This window comes from Cupressus sempervirens, chromosome 2 (genome assembly GCF_028749045.1).
Source record: "Cupressus sempervirens isolate cs-2001-9-10 chromosome 2, ASM2874904v1, whole genome shotgun sequence".
In the NCBI taxonomy this organism is placed as follows: Eukaryota; Viridiplantae; Streptophyta; class Pinopsida; order Cupressales; family Cupressaceae; genus Cupressus; species Cupressus sempervirens.
Genome location: NC_143119.1, coordinates 570,465,444 through 570,489,103, shown reverse-complemented (window position 1 = coordinate 570,489,103; position 23,660 = coordinate 570,465,444). Strand labels below are relative to the sequence as shown.

The 23,660-nt window shown below is 30.3% G+C and overlaps 1 protein-coding gene across 1 annotated transcript; it reads right to left on the bottom strand.

The window, feature by feature from the left end:
- Positions 1 to 378: 378 nt before the first annotated feature.
- Positions 379 to 906, bottom strand: LOC149574716 (uncharacterized). Its single transcript, XM_089815958.1, has one exon. It carries the CDS (start codon positions 904 to 906, stop codon positions 379 to 381), a length of 528 nt encoding a protein of 175 aa, XP_089672084.1.
- Between the last annotated feature and the right edge of the window lie 22,754 nt (positions 907 to 23,660).

The following is a 23,660-nucleotide window of genomic DNA, read 5'->3' as shown; positions in this document are numbered from 1 at the left end:
AAAAGTATAAGTTTAAAATTAACCATAATTTTTAATAAAGTAAGAATTAAAATAAATAATGTTTCGTATTGCATGTTGTGCAAGAAATATTAAAAATACTTAGAATAAGAGATTTTTTTTTTACCAAGTAAAAATATGATTATGCAATTTTTACCATTCAAATAACTAACTCAAGTACAAAATAATGTATTTGAATTACCAAACTTATATAATATAAATAAATGAGCATTAGATTTTATCACCAAGGATTTGGATCAAGAGACAAATTATAATAATATTGTTCATTATTTTGAGAAGTAAAAACCACCAAAATTTATTGATAATGTCCATAATATATCAAAAAAATAACAAAAATGTGTTGAAAAAATGCACAATCTATCAAATAACTTCTAAGGTTCCCAATCGGCTTTGTTCTTCCTTTCTTCTAGCAACCTGCTTCCCTATCTTCATTTTTTCATATTTGTCATAAGTGAAGGGTGGCATAATTCTTATTCCTTGCAAAGATTTGACACGTGATATTGCCACAAATGTGAGACCAGTTCTTTTAGTGGGACCTATATCAATAGTAGCTCTTTGTAGTGTTAGCCCTTGTGACTTGTGTATAGTTAAAGCCCATGCCAGTCTCAATGGAATCTGCTTCGTGTTACCCCTATCAATTGCAAGAATTGGAACTCTCTGAGGATGATGATCATCAAAAGGAATTCTAGAGTAACTATCAAAATCCACAAGTACATATGATGGCGGTAGAGGTGGTGCACTTCCAGGTCTATATACAATACTTCGAACATATCCTAATGCTCCATTGACAAGACCAGCTTCAATCCATAGGTTTGAAGTTAGCATCACCCTTGCATCTTTGCTAAGTAGTAGTTCCATGTCCAACTCATCACTTCCATCTCCATCCATAGAACTTTGTGTTGTTTTAATAGCAATGCTTTGTGCAATAAGGTTTTTTAATGATAGTAGCATTTTCTTATTATGATTGTACACATTTTCATTTGTTGAAAATAAATGAACACCGCTTTGAAACTCCTCATTTTCTATAATACTCATGTTTGAATTACATCTTGACATAAGTATCATCCAATCCTCTAGTGTGGGGTTTGCATCCCTTATATTTGATAGAAGAACACAAAATCTTTCTTGCTCATTGCTTTGTCCATCTTGTCTAAATATGTGATTTAAAGTAACTATAGTATGGAATTCTTGCCATAGTAGCTTTGCATGCCCTCTACTTTCATATACTAGTCTATCACCAACTGGAGGCAATTGTGCCAAATCTCCAACCAATATGATAGATATCCCTAGAAAAATATTGAAAACATGTTATATGAAATAATATTATTTTGGCTTTAGTTTTCTAATAGTAAGGAAAAAAAGTAAATTAGTACGTGAATCTCTTACTCTAAGAAAAATAAATACTAAACATACCTCCAAAAGTTTTATGGCTATTTTTTGGGAATGCTTGTTGAAGATGAGAGTCTATGTTTTAGATTAACCTCTCTCCAAGGAAGTTCATTTCATCTATCAATATGTATTTTACATTAGATAATTCCTCTTGGAAATGTGCAAGTCTTTTTCCTTGTAGCTCATTGAATTCTTTAATAGGTATTTTCAAATTGGAATGGATTGTCGATGCACCAATGTTGAATGTTGCAACACTTGTCAGTGCAAGTAGAAGGAGAGGAGAGCATTGTGGAAAGGATGCTTTTTGTAATGCTTGACTTATTCCACCAATCAAATATGACTTCCCTGTTCCTACTATCCCTTGAATTATCATGCATAAGGGTGATGCATCTTGACATGTATAATAGTGTGACATTATAATGTTAACTACTTTACTTTGTTGTTCACTGAGCTTTTCATAGTCCACACTTTGTGGCATCTCATCTAGTATAAGACAACCTTCATTTCTCATCAAGCTAATGAAATTTATAGCTTCATTTGTGTATTGTTCACTTTGAAATTCTTGAGACCAATTTGTTTGTCGATCAATATCTCTTCTCCCCAACATATCAATCTCTGAAACTTGCATAATTTGAGCATGATGAAGTCTAGATAAAATCTCCCATTCATTCTCTATAGTAGTGCCTTGGGCATTATCATTTTCGTCAGAGTCTAAATCAGACTAATTTTCATTATTATCTAAATCTTTTCTTCTTTCAAGGTGCCATGGATTATATCTGAAGTTATCCCATGTTGCAACTATAGAATCATCAGTATTGCCAATATCTATGTGAATGTCATGAAAAGGCTTATAAAGAAATAATTCTGAATAGCAAAAATCAATCCATTTTTCTGAGTCACGTGTAGGAATTGAGTAAAATCTAGGAAAGACTCTTACAATAGCTGATTTTTTCCTTGGACTCCATTTATCGTTACCTATCTTTTTCTTGTTGTATATCCATGATTTTGCAACATCAATAAGGCACAAAGCTTCCATAAAGTGTGGCTTATTTCTGTAAGCATCGATGAAAGATATGGTGCATTCCTCATTTTCTTCATCAACATTTAGGTCTACACGTTTTGAATACTTCCTTTGAAACATTCAAGTTGACAAATACTCGACTACTCTGCACCAAAGGAAGCTCTAGTAGCATATGACTTGTTTCTTGTGCCCAAATATCCGTTTCTATCAATGTTTCAGTGAGTAGTCTCTTATAAGCTTTTGATGCTAAATCATTAGGATTTTCTACATTTGCTAGTCGAAATAACATCTGATAGTATGTCTCTGAACTTCTTTCAGCTTTGGTTGCATACTTTGCAATATACTTAATCACCGCATGTTTAGACATAATAGGTTGCCAACCAATATTTGCTCTCCAAAGTTGTAGTATGTAACGGTTATATGAGTTAACTCTATCATCATTTCTGAGTGGCTCAAATATTTTTTTACTAGTTTCTAAATCTTTCTTTAGTCTAGATCCTTCTAAATTCAACGGTCATGGTGCATTATACCTATATTTCATTAATATAGCATTTTGATAAATATAATGATATAGAAACAAAGAATAGTATTAACAATTGAAATAAATTGAATCAATTAGGAAACACACGTACTTGCAAACCAATTTTCCTCTCTTTTTGCATAGGCATGCACCTTCTTTACACATTATGTGCCTCTGTACAGTATTTAAAATCTCATCATAGTCATTGTTGAAATCACTCTCAACCAATTGTCTAGTGTTTTTAAACATGGGTGTAGACTAAAATTTTGATATACCTGAAATACAAATTTAGATCAAGTTGAACATCATAATTGTATTTATTTTAAAGTGAATAAAGTAAAGATAAGGTTGAATTTTCCATTTTTTATAATCATACCTGTATATTTCGAAGATGTGTATCTTGCCTAGGATTGCATGCATGAACCAAATCATGGAGATACGATGCAACATAGTACAACTGATCTTGATTATTCCAATCGATATTTTCCATTTTTGGTGCTCCTTTTAACCAAATAAAACTATGGACATGTGCAAATCCCCTATGTTGCGATTCATATCTGAACCAATAGTCTTCAACATTCATTCCATTTTCAAGTATTTCTTTTCTAAAAATGGTATTTTGTAGATGCACGTATTGTGCAAAAATGTGTGGGTAGTCAATGATATTTTGTTTCCTCCACATTTGTGCTTCTCTTGGATCACTTGGTGGTGTTCCAAGCATCATTGCATGCAAGTCTAGCCAATACAAGTCTGTTGTACTTAATGTAAAAAATATTGTTGGTGATCCAAGTTGGTGAAGCATGTCTGTCAATTTTGCTCGACACTTTGTCCAATATGACTGGGTTCCCCTTAAACTGGTCCCAAATCTCATCAATCTATTCGCTAAATGAGACTGTGGTGTTTTCTCCATATGTTCACGCAACTCTTGTATTGTAATTGGCATTTCTTGTAAACTTTTTTTCATGCAAACACTTGTAGAGCTATGTGCTCGATGTCTCATAATCATATTCAACATATGGTAACAAAATCTTGGATTTTTTCCAAATTTGTTATCTCTATATCGTATCAAGTGTTTGACATATTCATGTAGATATACTCTCTTCATTCGTGGTTCTAACCAATCACATTTACCATTAGGGAATAATGAGGGAAATGTCATATCAAGTAAACCTAGCATGGTATATTCATTTATGGGAGATGCACCAATGTTAGGCCAATCCATTATTTTTGTTGGGTCTATGTTAGGATTTTTGACCCATACATGAATTAACTCTAATTCTCTTTGTGCATTTGGTGGTTTGGATGCCATTGATGTTGTGTGCTCTATTATATTTATCTCATCTGTCTCAACTAAAGGGCCCATAAAAAAAACATCATTTCTATTAGAATCAAACTCTGTATGCACTATTTTTAACTCATTGAAAATGTTATGATCTACATTTGGTGATATATTATCCAAAGCATTTTCATCAATAATCACATCAAAGTAGAAATTATCATGCATAATCTTGTATCATAAAGCAGCATACGCATGTTCTCTATTTACTATGAACTTATAGTGTGTTCCCCACTGATCCTTTCTATGCACTACAATCAATGGAAGATCTTTAACTAAATGAGGCAATTTCTTTGCCACACTCTCAATATTCTGTGGAAAACTTATTGTGTACCCTTTGTATTTTAATTGGCCACCTATTACATTTGTCACTTGTAATATTGGGCTGACATGCACAATGAGCACTTCTTCCACTTGAGTTAAATTTGCTAAATCTATTGGTTGTGCCTCTAGATCCATATTATTTTCAATTGAGAATCTATGGATGCCCTTTTCTTGTTTGCATCTAGTATAAATAGGACCTTGAGGAGTACGAGAGACAGTAATTCCTATATAGCCTTCTTGACAAATGTAGCACATAGCTGGAGATGCCAACCTATCCAATTTATTTCGAAATGCCAATTGTAATTTCATGAAATTAGTTTCTAGCAATCCATTTGCATCAAGAAAACCATGTTTAGATGATTCAGGAGTTGATCATACTCCATTTTGATTTATATTTTCTGGTGTCTCTGCAACACATTTAACTAAAGTAAAAGCTTCCTCTTCAAGATTTCTTGCACAATCCTGATTATGTACATTCATTTCAATATTTTCTTGATGTTTATTTTCTTGTGTTGCTTGCAGTTGGAGATTATTATGTACTTCTCCTACACTGTATTGACATTCAGTGTGTATAGGATGTATCCCAACATTATTTTGTTCTCTTATCAGTTGTTATTCATGTGCCTCCTCAAATATGCCTTGATGTGTATTCCTTCATAATCCTGATTATGTACATTCATGGCAATATTTTCTCAATGTGTAATTTCTTGTGTTTCCTGTAGGTGGGCATTGTTCTATATGTTTCCTACATTATTTAGACCTTCATTGTGTATAGGATGTATCACAACATTTTTCCTCCATCTTATCTCTTGTTGTGCATGTGCCTCCTCAGATGTGCACAGACGTGTACATCTATTTGTGTTGATGTGTAGGTTTTCTATGTTATCCTCTTGTATTCTTTCACTTTGTAATTATTCAATAGTAACATCTGGTCTATGTTTACCATGTTGTTCTAGTTCAATGCCTTTCCCCTGACTTTCAAATTGATCACTTTGAGCATCTGTCTTTTGTTGCATACGACGGTTATGATATTCCTGTTGATATTGTCTTTTATAATGTTTTCTTTGCTCCTCTATCTCAAAGAAGAGTTTTTTTGGTCGAACCATAACTAATCTAGAAAATACATAGAGAAATCAAATAAATAAAAAATAGTCATTTATAGTATTGTGATAAGAATAATATCATGTAAATGTAAACATTCAAAATAGAAAGGAATCTTTGGATACAAGTATATTAAAAAAATGCTTGTATTATAAATATTGTAGAGTAAGTAATTTTGTTGAATTGTTCATATTTACTAAAATTTTGTATTTCAACCTACATTTTGATATCATCTAAATGTCCTAAAATTCCACATTTATGTATTTATTAAAGTTTAACATATATTTTATAAATATTAGAAATAGAGGAATATTTAGGTATATTTTTATATTTAGTAAAATTCTATGTTGTTATTAATTGATTTATTGCATTCTTTATCATGTAAAAATTACTATATATGCTCTTACCTTTTTAATAACTTATTACTTTTGGGAATACATTAAAATTACATTTTATTTTTTCTAAAATATGAGATTAATAACACAATACATGCAAAAAAAAAAAAAAAATTATTTTCATAAAAATATAATTTAGTAGATACAAAAATGTGTGTTGGACACTAAAAAAAAATTTAGTGCATGGAGCACTATGACTTTTCTTCACATTAGACTTCATTTAAATATCTCATAAACCCATCCCTAATTAACTCGGAGTCCCCTTGTTCATATTGCTCATCATAAAATAACTCTTTATAGAAGCCTCCAAAAGCAGCAACTATGTCAACTATTCCATAGAATGATTCTTTTATTTCTTGAATGTAAGTCACATCATCCCCTTCAATTGCATGTGCATTTGAGGCAATGACTTTAAGTCTTTCAATCAATTGTTTGCACAAATTCATAATTTTTGTTCCCAATTTTTGGACCTTTGTTTGATTGAAATTGTTTGAATTGACACTTGATACTGAAGGACTGGAAATTGATTTATAAGTCTTTGCGGAATCCTCAAAAGTGGTATTTGTTATTTCTATAATTTCAACATCTTCATCATTTTTCAGATCTCAGATTTCAGCATTTTGTTTTCTGTTGATAGGATTCTCCATGACCTAAGATATATAATGAAAGCAAGAAAAATAATGATTTAACAACAATAAATGAATTAACTTTCTATTCAATTATATTTAATATTTAAATTTTAATATTAAAAATATTGACTTACATAAAAATAAAATTCTGAAGCAATATATTCTATATAATATATCAAAAAATAGTCTAAATAAATTTATGACATAAATGTGCAACAAATATTCATGAATAATTTTTAGTAGGGCTTAAATCTTTGCATAAAAACTTTACAATACAAACATGATATTCACTAACTTAAATGTAAAAAATAAGAAAAGTGCATCTAAAATGAAAGATGAAGTTTAAGTTATAGGCGTACCTGATCAAATCGTAATGGCTAGTGAAATTTGTTGAAGATACTGAAATTGTTGAGAACTGATTACTTTGAATGGTATAGATGAAAATATTTGATATTATGAGTTTGAAGAAAAGTATGAAATAAAAATATATATATTAGTATTAAAGAAAACATTAAAATGTGAAATAGAAGAAACTTGCAAAAAAGAAATTACTAATTTTTTAAAAACTAATAGTGATTATTAATGACATTAGTTTAAAACACAAAAATATTAATTTTACTTATTAATACACTTACTCTATTTAAATCAATCTACTAATAACAACATTCTAAACTACTAACTTATCCATATACAAAACACAATCAAATAATGACAAAAGTTGAACAATAATAGAAAGAAATCCAAGATAATTCCAAAATAATTAGTACATTAAAAATGTTTAATGTTTAAGTTATTATATTGACAAAATTTAATATACAATCCACTTTTATAGAAATTAATTAAATCATAAGAGTTTAAATAAAAAAAGTGTATAACTCTATTTATTATGTTGATCCTATATAGGAAAAGAGGAGTGGAAGACAATATGTGCTTTATAATTTTCAACAACATATATATCATATTTATATAAGAACGAAAAAAAATTAAAAAATATTGAATTGTTTTAACAATTTTACATATGAGATAATATAACAATCTTTATCATCTTTATCGAATTAACTTTTTAAAACCATATCAGTGTAAATACAATTTTCAAATAATATCGTAAGCTAATTTTGACCAACTTATAATCAACACACTTTATTCTCAAATAAAATTATAATGGAAAGAAATCTGCATATGACATTAATGACAAAAGCTGAACAATAATGGAAAGAAATCCAAGATAATTCCAGAATAATGGAAACAAATCCGCATATGCCATATCCTAGCAATAAAAAATTTGAAAAATCTACATGCATGAAAGCTTTTTAAGAGGATGATTTATGTTTCCCTCTTCAACTATATTTTAATTCAACTGAAAAATATAAACAGAGGAATCCATGTACTGCTAAGAAATTCCATTAAAATCTCAACAAGTTTTGTTCATTCTTTTGGTGTTCAATTTTTCACCCTTTTCCTCCTCTTCTATAATAAGATTGGCAATGTCATGATTGATCTATAATTTGTAAATCCATTTTGCAAGAATTGGGATTTAGATATCTAAAACATAGCTGCTATAGGGAATTGTCATTAGATGAGGTAGATACAACTAATGATTTTATCAGTTTAGGTTTCTGAAAGGGAATCTTTTAGCAAGCTCTGCTTTGTGCGTGTGTTAGGATGATTCATACTTCTTGTCTGTGCGTGTCTTAGTCATAAGCAATTTCACAGAAAAAAGAATCTGATCATCATGAGAAAACTTTTTATAAAAACATTTTAGTGCTTAAATTTGCCTTTTTATGTGGATGAACTCGTGGCTCACATAATATGTGAGATTCAATACTTATATATGATATTATGAAATGAACTCTGTAAACTTTGCTTTCCTAAAATTTTCTAGGAATATGAATTGATAAATATTTGAACATCTATTTACCTCAATGGCTTTTCCAGTAAATGAAAATAGTTACAGAGAAACAAATTCGCATGAAAATTAATAAAATTTTGTACAGAGAAAAAGTGCAACTCCAAACCAAATATGTGACAAGTATTTTCAATTCCATGGCCCAGCTTTAGGATATAACATTTGATAGATCAAACGATTATAAAAGAAATGAATGCTTTTAATTTCGCTTTTCTTAAACTTTTCAGAATGTCAATCAACAAATATTTGAACATGCATTTAGCGGATGCCGAGTGCCCCTAGTTTTGAACAGAACGAAAAAGTTCATAGGAAAAAATTTGCATGAAAAATAATCAGTTGTACAAAGAAGTCAAGAATGTATCATTTGAAAGATCAAACAATCTTAGTATATCAAATGAATGCTTTTTAACTATGCTTTCCTACAACTTTCTTGGAAAATGAATTAATAAATATTGGAACTTCTAAAAGGACATACCAGGTAAGCTGATTCTGGATCAAATTTTTGTGTTAACAAAACTTCTTGGGTTTCTAAGACACAATTGTCTCATTATATGGTAAGTACACAGCAAGGTTGAATATAAAACAACAATTGGCATTTCAATTTTCGTAATTAAATCAATAAATGTCTTGAAGTATGGATTCCCATTTGGCATTTTAAATACATGCATTAGAATTGACTGAAGTGGTTTCTCAATGCATGCATTAGAATTGATTGAAGTGGTTTCCTATATTCTCGGCCGTTATTGATTGAAGTGGTTTTTTTTCATGTTGATAATGGAATGGGCATGGTTTCTTTATTCTTTCATCCATTTTTTTGAATGACCTCCTATAGAAGGGTTGAATGCCATTGTAGTTTTAAGCCTCTCGGCATAATAAAGTTGTTAAATTGATGAAGTATGTAGGACCTTGTTATAATTACAACAATTGGATGTGGATTGTGCAATATAAAAAAGTATGTGTAGGTATGCATTGTCACCAAAGTATATACAATGCAAAGAAAATGATCAAATTAAAAGGTTCACTATGTATATTGATGGAAGACCAAAAGAAATAGGGAATATTATAAGAGTTATAAGTAGTTCTCAACCTATGTCAAATAATAAGTGGTCAAATTGTATATTCGAGGCACATGAGGGAAATCATATTTTTGTATGTGTGATAAAATCAATAAGTGTAGGGGAAGAGCTTCTAGTAGATTACAATTTGAATAGCGCAGATACAAAAAAATTCCATATCCTTGGACCAGTAAGTATAAAATTTAAACCAATTACCTCTGATTAATATTGACTCCAATATACAATCTACTATTTTATTAAAAAAAAATAAAATGGTAAGTCTATAACTTTTATTTCACTGCTGATTGCTAAGAATTACTAATCTTTTTCATAGGGTGACATGGATAGCCCACCACCCACAAGCGAGGATGCACCATCTCACACACCTTCTTCAACAAAGGTAAACCTTAATTATTGTAGTTGTTTGAATTATATAAAAACAGATGTCATATTATTATGTTCTTTTCTTTATTGCTTTGGAGTTATTTTGATGGAATTTTGCTGATATTGATGTCATAACTTGATACTTATCTATAAGGAAAAGCAAAAATGATAGAAAATCAAATGTGATCTAAAACACCGGCATCATTTCTAGATGACATTGTCCTTAGTGTTGATCACATGTTTGTGGCCCAACAACTCATACAAAGATACAGTGATGAAATTCTTAACATTATCATTGAGAGTGATACAAGCGAGGAGATAGAGGCACTGAAAGAAGAATTGGTCCATAGAGTCAAATCTTTGAAGATAAGTAGTAATTAATCTCAAGCAATAATAAAAGTTCAATAAATGTCTATATTTTATATTATCTTATGGATTATGATCTAAAATATTATGCGTTCTTCTACAACAACTTGTGACACCTATGAGACTGCATGGTAAACATGGTGAGGGTTGTAGCACACAACCTTCATGTAAGTAACACTTTCTCTTTAGAAAATTACTAAAAATTATAGTATTATTACATCGTTGAGTTTATTAAAGGCAGATTCAATTATGACAGGGTGCTATTCCATACTTGGGTTTCTATTTGAACTAGTTTAGGTTGTGCTTGACTATGAAAGGTGAGAGTGTTATGACCACCGAGTTTAACTAAGAACTTATTTACTATTAATAGATCCCTGTAACAACAAGATTACACTAGCTAAATCAATGGTAATCTACTAAATTAGACATAGTGTTTCTAGACATGTAATATGCCTTACACATTCTAGTTCCTTAGCAAAGGCTGGTATTTAATTAGGCATTCATGGTATGTTTGATTTCTTAACATGTGACAACACAAGATTCACATGGGATAAAAGAGGATTAAAGCATCAATATCTGAATCCTCCTTTTTGGAAAGAATATAATTATCTTAATTTAGAATTCACTAGTTAAAAAATCCCACTATTTTAAAACAAATGTCAGACTTGTGAAATTCATATCATATCACATATTATCTTCTTTCAACCCTCTTTAGAATATTCTTTAAAGTCACAAGAATAATGTACACATCTTAACTAATTCTAGATACATCTAGATTGTTGTTGCAAGAACAATCAATGTTTTTTTTTTGAAAAATACCACTTCACCTATTCTATTAATTTTAATAAAATATTTCATTTAGAGTTAAAATTAATAGAGTAAACCAAGTGACCTAAATTTGAATTCCTTAGAATTTGAATATATGTAATATGCTTTCAGCAATATTGTAAGTGACCATAAGTAAAGAAATAGAGGTTTAAGATGTCTCATAAAAGTTTGTAATTCTAATACAGAAGTAATATTAGAGGTATAAGATGTCTCATAAAATTTCAAAGTTCTAATATAAAACTAACATTAGAGGTAGGTACCAACAAAATATTAAGACCAAAAAAAATTATTTAATGCAATAATCTATTTCAAAAGTTAGGTACATGAGAAAGGTCAATTATATGTGTTGTCATCAATAGGTGGACCATTTTGAATGTAGTGGAAAACAAATTAATCCATCTTACCTAATGTGGTCCTTGTGTTTGTGTTTGAAACCTTATGACTATTATGGGTATATTTATTTGATTTTTTAGCCCATCCTACTCAGTGTTGAAATAGGTCGTCTAATGTTGAAAGTGAAACTAGTGCAACATTGTTTATTTTCATCAACATTATAACACTAACTTTTATTTTAGGATGCTTCAAGCTAATATCCCATTTGATCTTTATCAATTGTAAATGTCTTTTCTAAAAATATTGTATTTTTCATCTCATGATGAAGTGTGGATGCCTCCTTTGACTGTCACTCTAATATTATTGAGTGCATTGTCAACAACAAGGAGCATGAAAACATCCTCGACTATGCCAACTACAACTAGTAAAACCTCTTTTTTCTATATTTTGTAATGCACTAATCATGCATTGTTTTTCTGGGTGGATATTATACTAATGTACCTATTTTGTGCACTAATAGATAGACCTTCAATTGATAGAGCAATAGAGATCGGTACTACTAAAGCTGATACATTTCCTAGAGTAGTTTGTGTGACTAGTACTAGTTCATTTGTGGGGACATTTTTAATAAGAAAACTATGTTTCTGTTAAAATTATGAAAGCTTCCAAGTGCTTTAAAATTATTATTATTTACAGTGTAATTTTGGTTTACTTATACATAAATAATTTTGGATTGATAATCCCATGATGTTTTTGTAGGAAATAATGTTTTCTTTTGTAATGCCCTGCCAAGGGACCCAAAAGAAATGACCTAAAATTTTACTAAGTTTTCCAACTTTTTTTTGTTTTAAACAAGAAAGAATAACATACACATCAAACACATAGTAGTGGAAGCAATAACACACAATCATCTATAACATACAAAATAGGTTACATTCCTTAAGGATCCCATGATGTTGAATCACATATAAATTTAATCTAAGTCTAACAACTACCACATCCATATGAAAGAATAATTAGAAATTCCATTGTCCATAATACACATTTGTTCTGAATACCTTTTGGCAAATGAAATCCGAAATGCTCAATCATCCACTGTACATGTCACTGGGTATGAAAGGCTAAACGAATATACATATGTAGAAATAGAAATACATCATCATCCTCAAATCCATGATACAAAGTACAATAAAATAAATGAAACTAATAACATACATGATACATCCATCCATCATAAAAGATATAAACATCCATCATGAAATACAACTATCCATCATAAAATACAACTAAGTGTGTAGTTCCTCCCAACCGTCAATAGCATCATTAGACCATCATGGGCTCTAGCCATCCCCTATGCATAACATCACAAGTCACTGATAAGATCATCAGTACTATAGTAATAGAGATGTCACCTTTAAAACATGCTACAACATACGCATAAGGAAATCTAACATGCTAATCATCGATATAAGGAAATACGTCAATAAATAACATCATCTAAACATGATAAACAAACATCCCACCAAGCTCCAGCCATGGTGGCTATGGATGGATCTCAATGGTATGAGTGAAAAAGCATTACCACTCAATCACATGAAACCTAAATGGCCCACTCCCACTGCACTGAGGAGATAGTCTCAAGTCCCAAACAAGATATCAAACCACATATCAAAATACTCTCTAAGTCTAAGAAAATCCTAGAAGCATCTAACTCAAAGGTTCTAAGATAGGTCGACATATATTTCCCAGAGGCACACAAGACATGTAGGAAACCTACTATGTAAGCGGGCAAGTGTCATCACATGAATCACATAGGAGTTATCCTGGTAGTTTCTAGGGGACTCCAAGGTCCCTAGTGATCCCCATGTAGCCATTAGTATCCTCTTGTATTGACAAGGCATACTACATAATGCAAGGTTGCAACCAAGCATTCTCTCTACTCCCATCCTAGTCTATACAAGCACTCGAGGCATGGGCAAGAACATACAATTATCTTGTTAGGTTTATTTTAATCCCCATTTAGTGTAATGTTTTCACTTATTAAAACAACTTACAATGAGTTACCCTAGTAGCCACTTAGGCCCCAGCCTCCATTGCAAGCCACTTACCGACACTACAAGTAGATAACCTACCCTAGGCTCACAAAATCACAAATCAAGAATAATGTAAATATCACCTTAGCCCTATACAAGCGACTGGAAAGAATTAAAAGATAATCCACAATAATCAAATCAATTCTCTGCGAGCAACTGAAAAGCATCAAATGATAAATTACAATATCCATCGGTTCTCAATGAGAAATTGTAAAGCATCTCAAAATAATACTGATCAATGACTCCAAAATAGTCAACTCAAACATGTCATGGGACGACAACCTCAAGAACATAGCAAACACTTCAGTCCCATCAAGGCAACTAGAAAATAACCCAAGTATAACTGATCAAGGACTCGAAAAAGGTTAAGTCAAGATATCTCATAAACATACACCTCAACTTCACACAAGAAGACTATAAAGCAATAAAAAACAATAAATAAAAACATTTCATAGAGCATACTTAATCACATTACCATGGTTGGGATGAAAAGATCGAGATCAAATTAGCATGAGATCACAATCACACAACCCCCGAGCCTCTGGTAACAACCTAAGACTGGTCAAGCTAAAACAACCCCCAAAACCCCAAAGCATAGACAATGCATAGAAAAACATCATAGTCTCGTAGTCTAGTTTGATTTGAAAACACATAGTTTTGAGTTAAACAATAACGTTTTAGTTTTCAGTGTTTGTGTTCAAGTAAATAGTCTCATGGTTCAATTTTATTGATAATATACTATTGAGTTAATGTGAGGTTTTCATTTCCAGTTGAATGTATATTTTAAATAGATAAAACCCATAGTTGTACCCTTACAAATTATCCTGTTCCTATATCCAAATGAAATGCACAATTACCCCTAATTGATTTCATGTCAATGTCCTAAAACAATCCAAGGGTAATAAATAAATTATTAATAATACTTGTTGATCTTTAAATATAATAATCTATGTTTTTCATTAAAATCAATATTATAATAATTTAATAAATTTTAGACTTAATTAAACAACTTCCCTTATTAATTAATCTTAATTAAATTACATTTTAATTAAATTAATTAATATATATACAAAATATTCATTACAATTCACAATATACAATTTTAAAATACTTTAATAATAACTTAATTAACAATATTAATTAAATATTATTGGATCTCATAATAATTGTTCATTTTAAAAATAATTTATATTAAATTATCATTAAACAATTATTAATTTATTAATAAAAGAATAATTAATAATAATTTATTCACATTTTATAATTTGAAACTTATTAATATCAAAATAATTATGAAATTAATATTAAATATCTTTAATGCAATTATTAAATAATATTAAATTAATATTAAAATCTATTAACTAAATAATAATTAAATTTTATATTATAAACTTATTAATATATTATTATTAAATCGTAATTAAAATAATAACAAATTTATATCTTTATAAAGAAAACTTTAATTTAACAAAAAATGTATGCACATATATAAAACCATCGACCTTGCCATGCAGCTGCCTATGCAATAGGTAAGGTGGTGGGGTGGTTAAACCCTTCCCTAAATAATTGCAATTTCCTTTTTACCTACAAACAAGATTTTTAGATTGATCTATTTTTCTTTCAATCTTAGTATACAAATGAGATACAATACAAATATCATAAGATTCAGACAAGAGAATGAAAGAATCATACAACGAATTCCAAAGAATTCGATCTCAACAATCATGAAGAAGACAAGGTTATCTAAATAGCATAATTTTAATTAGGTGCATAAAACTCAAGAACCTACCTGGTTCTGATGCTAAATCGTGGCACCCAAAAGATTTGTGAAATAATTTTCTTCTATCCAAGAACTTCTCTCTAACAATTTTCCCAAAATTTCCCTTCCAAAATTCACTTCCAAATTTGCTTCCAAAATTTGCGTCCAAAAATTCCCTTCCAAAAATGAACCCTCGAATTGTGATAAAGAGTTCTCTCCTCAAATCGGGGCACTATTTGTGCGTTCACCCGAGAGGACTCCTTGCTCACAAGACTCAACTCAATATTAACTTTTATTTATCTTTCTTTTATCTTGCATTAATCTTTTATTTATCTCTCCCCATGCACATTTAATGAATTATTAAATCACTTTATTTCATTTTCACTTGACTTCGCTTTTAATTAATTTTATTAACTTTAATCCCATGTGCATTTTATGCAATTAAAATATCTTTATTAAATTCATTTGTTTTATCTTTTAATTAATTTCTCATATTTTAATCTAATGCATACATCATGCAATCTAACAACTTTTAATAATTTAATATATCTTCACTTTTAAATTTATTTTTGAAACTTAATTGATAAAATATTTATTAACTTAAATAATAATAATATTTAGCATTTATTTAAAAATGAGCTCTAAATATATTATTATTAAATTAAATAAATATTATCATGTTCTAAATTTATATTCTTATAAATTTTATCTTCAAATTTAATTCTTTTTATTTAATTAATTTCTCAATTAATTAAATATTAAAATATCATAATAATTTTCTATTAAATTAAATCATTGATTTTAATCTTTTAATTAGACTTAATTAATAGAAAATTCACCAAAGACTCATAAAACAACATACAAAAACCCATCAAAGAAAAACACATATAAAATCAAACTAAAGGGTTATAATCATGAAGTAACATCATTCGATGCATTTAGAGGGTACTCAACTTAGATACTTGTCCTAACTTTCAATTAGGACAATTGGCTTAAAGGTTTAGGACTTGGACTCAAGAATTTATCTTCCCTCTCTTACCATTGAGATAATGCAATAGGGTACGCTCATCTTAGCAATTTAGGGAAGTTGATACCCAGTACTTGCAACCTACATAAAATCCACGCATGTACAAACACAATATTCTAAGCTAAATAGACAATAGTAGGAAGTGGTGCATTGTGTAGATCCTGACTAGGAGGTGACTACGACTCCCTTCCTTAACCACATAAGAAACGGCATACATAAAGAAAACAAACACGCACACCATACACATGCAGTATGGGGTAAGTATCCATAAGAAGATGCATAATAATCCATCTAACTAATCATCATCAATAACTGAAATCACTGAATAATCATATGCATACATAAAATATAGAGTACCAAGTAATCTCATCATATAATAAACTGAATCTGAAACAATATATGATAATCTCTAACCAATGCCACTAATCATAAGCATAAAACTAGCCTAAAACAGTTTGGCAATGATAATAGAAATGTGAACTAGGGGTAGAAACTACATCCACCCCCCCAGACTTAGGCTTACTCCTAGAAGCCTACAAGGATGGTAAAGCTAAGAACTCACTGTGCAGGTCCCATGAACCCTTTCCCCCTATAGGAGAATATGACTCCACTAAGAACACTACAACACACTTAGAGCAATATGATTCTGGTTTAATGGTAAACTGAAAATCATACTGATCCAACATTCATCCTTTTTAACAATTACTAAACTAGATCTCCTAAACACTCTAAACAAAGGATCAATATCCTTAATCTATAGGAAAACCTACAAGATGCTATAATAACCATAAAGCATAGTATTGAAAAGCATACATAAAAGAGACATGTTTTGCAAACAAATTAGTTTTAGTTTTTAGTTCGCTTATATTTAGGTTTACATATAGTTTTAGTTTTGAAGTCCAAGTGTTGAAGTATGAAAAATATACAACTAAAATTTTAAGTTCTATTTTCAATTTAACTAGTTCAAGTTTTAGTTTGAGAGAGATACATAAATAGTTTAAAGTTTTCATTTTTGTTCAACTAGTTAACACTAGTGGCATTCCAATATACCTAGAGCTCCTAATGTAGAAACTCGGGCTCTAATACAAGATGTAATGCCCCACCAAGGGACCCAAAAGAAATGACCTAAAGTTTTATTAAATTTTCCAATTTTTATTTTTTTAAACAAGAAAGAATAACATACACATCAAACACATAGTAGCGGAAGCAATAACACACAATCATCTATAAACATACAAAACAAGTTACATTTCTTAAGGATCCCATGATGTTGAATCACATATAAATTTAATCTAATACTAAGTCTAACAACTACCACATCCATATGAAAGAATAATTAGAAATTCCATTGTCCATAATATACATTTGTTCTTAATGCCTCTTGGCAAATGAAATTCGGAATTCTCAATCATTCATTGTACATGTCATAGGGTATGAAAGGCTAAAAGAATATACATGTGTAGAAATAGAAATATATCATCATCCTTGAATCCATGATACAAAGTACAATAAAATAAATGAAACTAATAGCATACATGATACATCCATCCATCATAAAAGATATAAACATCCATTATGAAATACAACTATCCATCATAAAACACAACTAAGTGTGTGGTTCCTCCCAACCATCAATAGCATCACTGGACCATTGTGGGCCCTAACCATCCCTTGCATGTAACATATAAGTCACCGATAAGATCATTGATACTATAGTAATAGAGACGTCACCACTAAAACATGCTACAACATATGCATAAGGAAATCTAACATGCTAATCATCAATATAAAGAAATAAATCAGTAAATAACATCATCTAAACATGATAAACAAACATCCCATGAAGCTCTAGCCATGGTGGCTATGGACGAATCTCAATGGTAAGAGTGAAAAAGCACTACCACTCGATCATATGAAACCTAAATGAACCACTCCCACAGTGTTGAGGAGATAGTCTCAAGTCCCAAACAGGATATCAAATCACATATCAAAATACTCTCTAAGTTTAGGAAAATCCTAGAAGCATCTAACTCAAAGGTTCTAAGATAGGTCGACATCTATTTCTCAGAGGCACACAAGACACATGGGAAACCTACTATGTAAGTGGGCAAGTATCATTGCATGAATCACATAGCAATTACCCTGGTAGTTTCTAGGGGACTTTAGGGTCCCTAGTGATCCCCATGTGGCCACTAGTATCATCTCATACTGACAAAGCATACTACAGAATGCAAGGTTGAAACCAAGCATTCTCTCTACTCCCATCCTAGTTTGTACTAGCACTTGAGCATGGGTGAGAACATACAATTATCTTATTAGGTTTATTTTAATCCCCATTTAGTGTAATTTTTTCACTTATTAAAACTACTTACAATGAGTTATCCCGGCAGCCACTTAGGGCCCTGGCCCCCATTGCAAGCCAGTTCTTGACACTACAAGTAGATAACCTATCCTAGGCCCAAAAAATCACAAATCAAGAATCATGTAAATATCACCTCAGCCCTATACAAGCGACTAGAAAGAATCAAAAGATAATCCACAATAATCACATTAGTTCTCTACGAGCAACTAAAAAGCATCAAATGATAAATCACAATATCCATCGATTCTCAATGAGCAATCAAAAAGCATCCCAAAATAATACTGATCAATGACTCCAAAATAGTAAAGTCAAACATGTCACAACATGACAACCTCAAGAACATAACAAACACTTCAGTCCCATCAAGGCAACTAGAAAATAACCCAAGTATAACTAATTGAGGACTCAAAAAATGTTAAGTCAAGATATCTCATAAGCATACACCTCAGCTTCTCACAAGAAGACTATAAAGCAATAACAAATAGTAAATACAAACATGTCATAGAGCATACTTAATCACATTACCATGCTTGGGATAAAAAGATCGAGATTAAATTAGCATGACATCATAATCACACAACCCCCGAGCCTCTAGTAACAATGATAACTTGGCTAAAACAAAAATGACAACAATCTAGCTCTTATACCACTTGTTAGGATTAAACTCAGATAGAAATAACAATTACATGTAAATATAACCAATATCAGAAAATAATAGAACGTGCACATAAGTGAACAAAAGACACCAAGATTTAGCATGGTTCACTCAATCCCTAGGCTACATCCACCAACAACAAGTCCAATATTATCGTTATCTAGTGATTACAACCTAATTACAATTTGTAATCCCTTATAGCTCAATACCACAGCAAGAACCAATTTAAAAATCACACCTTATGAAAATCCCTAACCCTAAGCAGTTTTATACAAGCTTTTGCTACTTACAAAATTAAGGCTAGAGTAATACAAAAATAGTAGTTGACACCTTTTACAATATAAGGTCATTATTGGCTTTGGGGGCACTACTCTAGGACCCTATAGGGGTACTTCCCCTTGACCTCGTCTTGGGGGCACTATCCCCAAACCCTTGTAGAAATAATATAGGGAGCAAATCATGCTAAATAAACCTATGAGTTTGATTAGGCTCCACATCAAAACAAAATGCCTTTCCTTCAAGTATTCAAACCTCATCTAGGCACTCTAAGGGCTCCAACAATGAGCCTGAAGATTTTTCTCCAAATATTTCCACTAAAAATATATAATAATTTCTCTAATACTTAAGTTGGAGGCAATGGGATTTTTATGATAGGCTTATAACTCTAAAATGAACCTTCATGAAAAAAACAAGAACATTTCAAGCTCATATGACAAACTTACTAAAAATAGAAAGTTACCATAAATAGTAACCACCATGTCTACTAGTCCTTATTAAAATAGAAAAGACTAAAAAGAAAATATTTTTGGGTGATGCAAGATTTCTCTTAGACCCAGGATGCTTCTGCATCATATATTTACTAAGAATCATCCCTACCAAAATGTTAAATTAAATATTTGTTTAACTCGTGTTTATGAGTTTCCATTAGAGTTGTGTCATTTGTCTTACAATAGAGACCACATGTTTCATAGGAGTTACATGAAACAATGGTTCAAAATGATTGCTAGCATAAATGATGAAGCATGTGACTTGAGAAGCAAAATTATTAGAGAAAAAATTGCCTACTAAAGAGATCTAGATGATAATAAACATGGTAACTTCACTTTTCAAGTTAAAGTGTTTGTGGATGTTGTGGAGTCATTAAAGGATAAGTTTTCTTTGTTGGAAGAAACCTTTGATAAGTGTATATGCAAAAGTCTTAGCCCTAAATGCAAAGGATATCATGATCTACTTGAAAGTGTCAATCATATTTTCATTGACATATTAGATCTTATTTGGGAATCTTGGTCAAAAGAACTGATAGAACGAATAGAGGGAATGATTGATAGAGAGGTAAATCAAGTGGTGAAAGGTCTCCTAGCAATAAAAAATGATAAGAATCATATCAATGAAGATTTTGTGTGTGCCATTTGTTTATCTGGTCCTAAAGTTGAATAAGAGCTATGCCATTTTTATTGCAATGAAGGTCATATATTTCATAGAAGTTGCATTGAACAATGGTTTAATAGGGGAAATCATTTCCCCATCTACACTCCTTTACTATATATGTGTCAACACTCCTTGTGGTAAGATGTTTTGAAGTATTTTTTTCTTACTAGTTGTTTGTAGATTGTGTAGTGTATGTTGATGCTCTCCATTGTTGTAAGGCCAACTACAATATAAACTTTGAAATTATTCAACTTCTTACCATGTATTTAAAGATAAATAATAAAAGTTAAGACATACTAAAATGGAATTCTTTGTGTACATTCCTATACTGAGTGGTAAGATATCAGTCTTTATATTGCTAGATTTGCAAGCTTGATCAATAAGAGATTTTCTCTTCTGACTAGGATAGGTAAATAATATGAGATATATACTAAAATGGAAATTCCAAAGAGAAAACTATATCTTATATATTTTTATACAAAAATTCATAATGTATGTTTTTTATACACAAATTTGTAATGTGTGTTTTTTATACAAAAATTGGTAATGTGTGAAGATTGACCTTCCTTCATAATTTTGAAACTTTGTCAAACAAAGATTCAATAGAGTGAAAATGACAATCTATGTATATTATAATTTTTTTAATGTGGAATGGAAATGCCAAAGAGAAATATATATTATATTTTTAATACACAAATTGGTAAAACACGAGGATTGACCTTTAATAGAAGCCAGGATCCAAGATTCTAGGATTTCAATAGAATGAAGATGACAGTCTCCTAGTATCTTAAATTAGTTTCTTTGTATCTTATATTTGTTAAATTGGTCTCTTTGTATCTTATATTTGTGAAGAAAAATTGGTAAACTAGGATTTCAATAGAATGAAGACATTAGTCTCTTAGTATCATAAATTGGAATGAAGATGAAAATCTCTTAGTATCTTAAATTGGAATGAAGACAATAGTCTCTTAGTATCTTAAATTGGTTTCTTTGTATCTTATATTTGTTAAATTGGTCTCTTTGTATCTTTCACAATTTGTTAAATTGGTCTCTTTCACAATTTGGGATGATACTCAGTGTTGACAATGTTGAATCAAATGAAACTCGGTGTTGATGATTCTGAAAAATGGATATTTAGTTACACTACCATCCATCTTTTGCATGTTGAATGAAAGAATCTCTTGCTGATGCATTTGGTTTGATTTCAAAAAACTAGTTATATAGCTACACTTACATTATTCGGTATTGAATCAAATGAAATTGGTGTTGATGTGCTGATACAATTGGTTTGATTATGAAATATTGAGTATTTACTTACATTTTGGTTTTTTCGTAATGCTAATGCATTTGACTTGATTGTTTGATTGTGAAAAAATGAGTATTTACTTACATTTTGATTGCAGATTGTTTGACAAGTAGCCAAAATTACATATTGCTTTAATTTAAGAATGAGTGGTGTATAGGCACATTTTGATTGTAGATTGCTTCTTTATTAATTAGATAGTGGTGGGGTGTGGAAAAAATAATGTCAGCCAATAAAATGTGGTATTTTGTTTTTTATTACAGATTACTTCATTAATTAGATAGTGGCAAGGTGTGGACTTTAATTTTATGGTTATAAGGGAGTAACAACTTAATTCCTTTCATAGAGCTTTGCAATTATTATTTTGATATGTAACAATGAATATTTAACATGACATTCAATTTGACTAATTCATATTGAAATGATATGTTAAGTTTTTCTTGTAGTTGTGTTGATGCTATGAAGTATTTTGAATTTAAGTTGACATTTTACTAATCAATATTATAAGAAGCATAAAAATCCTTTTTGGATAGTTTCCCTGTAATATTGTACAATAGTTATTTTGCTTGACATTAAACATTTTGTAATTCTAGTTTGGTTTTTGCACGTAATTTGTCCAAGCTAATTATTTATGAATCAATGGAACTCTGGGTATTTTTGTTCATCTCTTGTAGTTTTTGTGATGGTAATTACACATCATGCATTACTCATAGTCTTATAGATGGCTTTTATGAAAATCATATTTCTTGTTGTAGATTTTTGAATACTTTATGGAGCAGATTATTTCTCTGGGAACACTTAGGAAGAATGGTGTTATGCAGATTTCACGTGCTAATAAGATTGACTAAACTCAAGTTGAATCAGCTATATTAGTTGAATTTGTATAGTTTAATTTCTAGTTTGGCATACTTGAAACTTTTTTTTTCTACAGCCTTTAATTGCATTTATATATAAAAAGAAGGGAATGATTTTCAATTGTAAGTACCAAGATTTATAAGAGAATTTTTGTCAGGTTGATTCTGAGCTTTTAATACACTTTTAATTATGAACAAAGTAGATTATGAATATCAGTATTAAGAAACCTCTTGATTGCAATTCAACTTCCTAAAATTTATTGCTTCTTCTCTATGGAAATCTTATTATTGAGCCACTGAATGGCCACAATAGAGTTCTTAAGTAGGAACTTGCATTTTTTGTTCTACGTGCAAGAAAAGCATGGTGAAAAGATTCCTTCTAGGCTAGATGATATAAAGGGAGCTCAAGACATCATAATTGTACTAATTCAGTTTTAATTTGATTCTTTGAAATTCATTTTGATGATCTTTTTGGTAAATAAGATTGATGATATTTAGGTTAAAGGGGAAATAGATAAACTTTCCATGGAAGAAGTTGGGTTTAAAAATGTCATTAGTGTACCCGATGGTGCTC

What these genes read in the sequence shown, in the direction of transcription:
- LOC149574716 (XM_089815958.1), bottom strand. Translation starts at nt 906, where the DNA reads ATGGATGGAGATGGAAGTGATGAGTTGGACATGGAACTACTACTTAGC.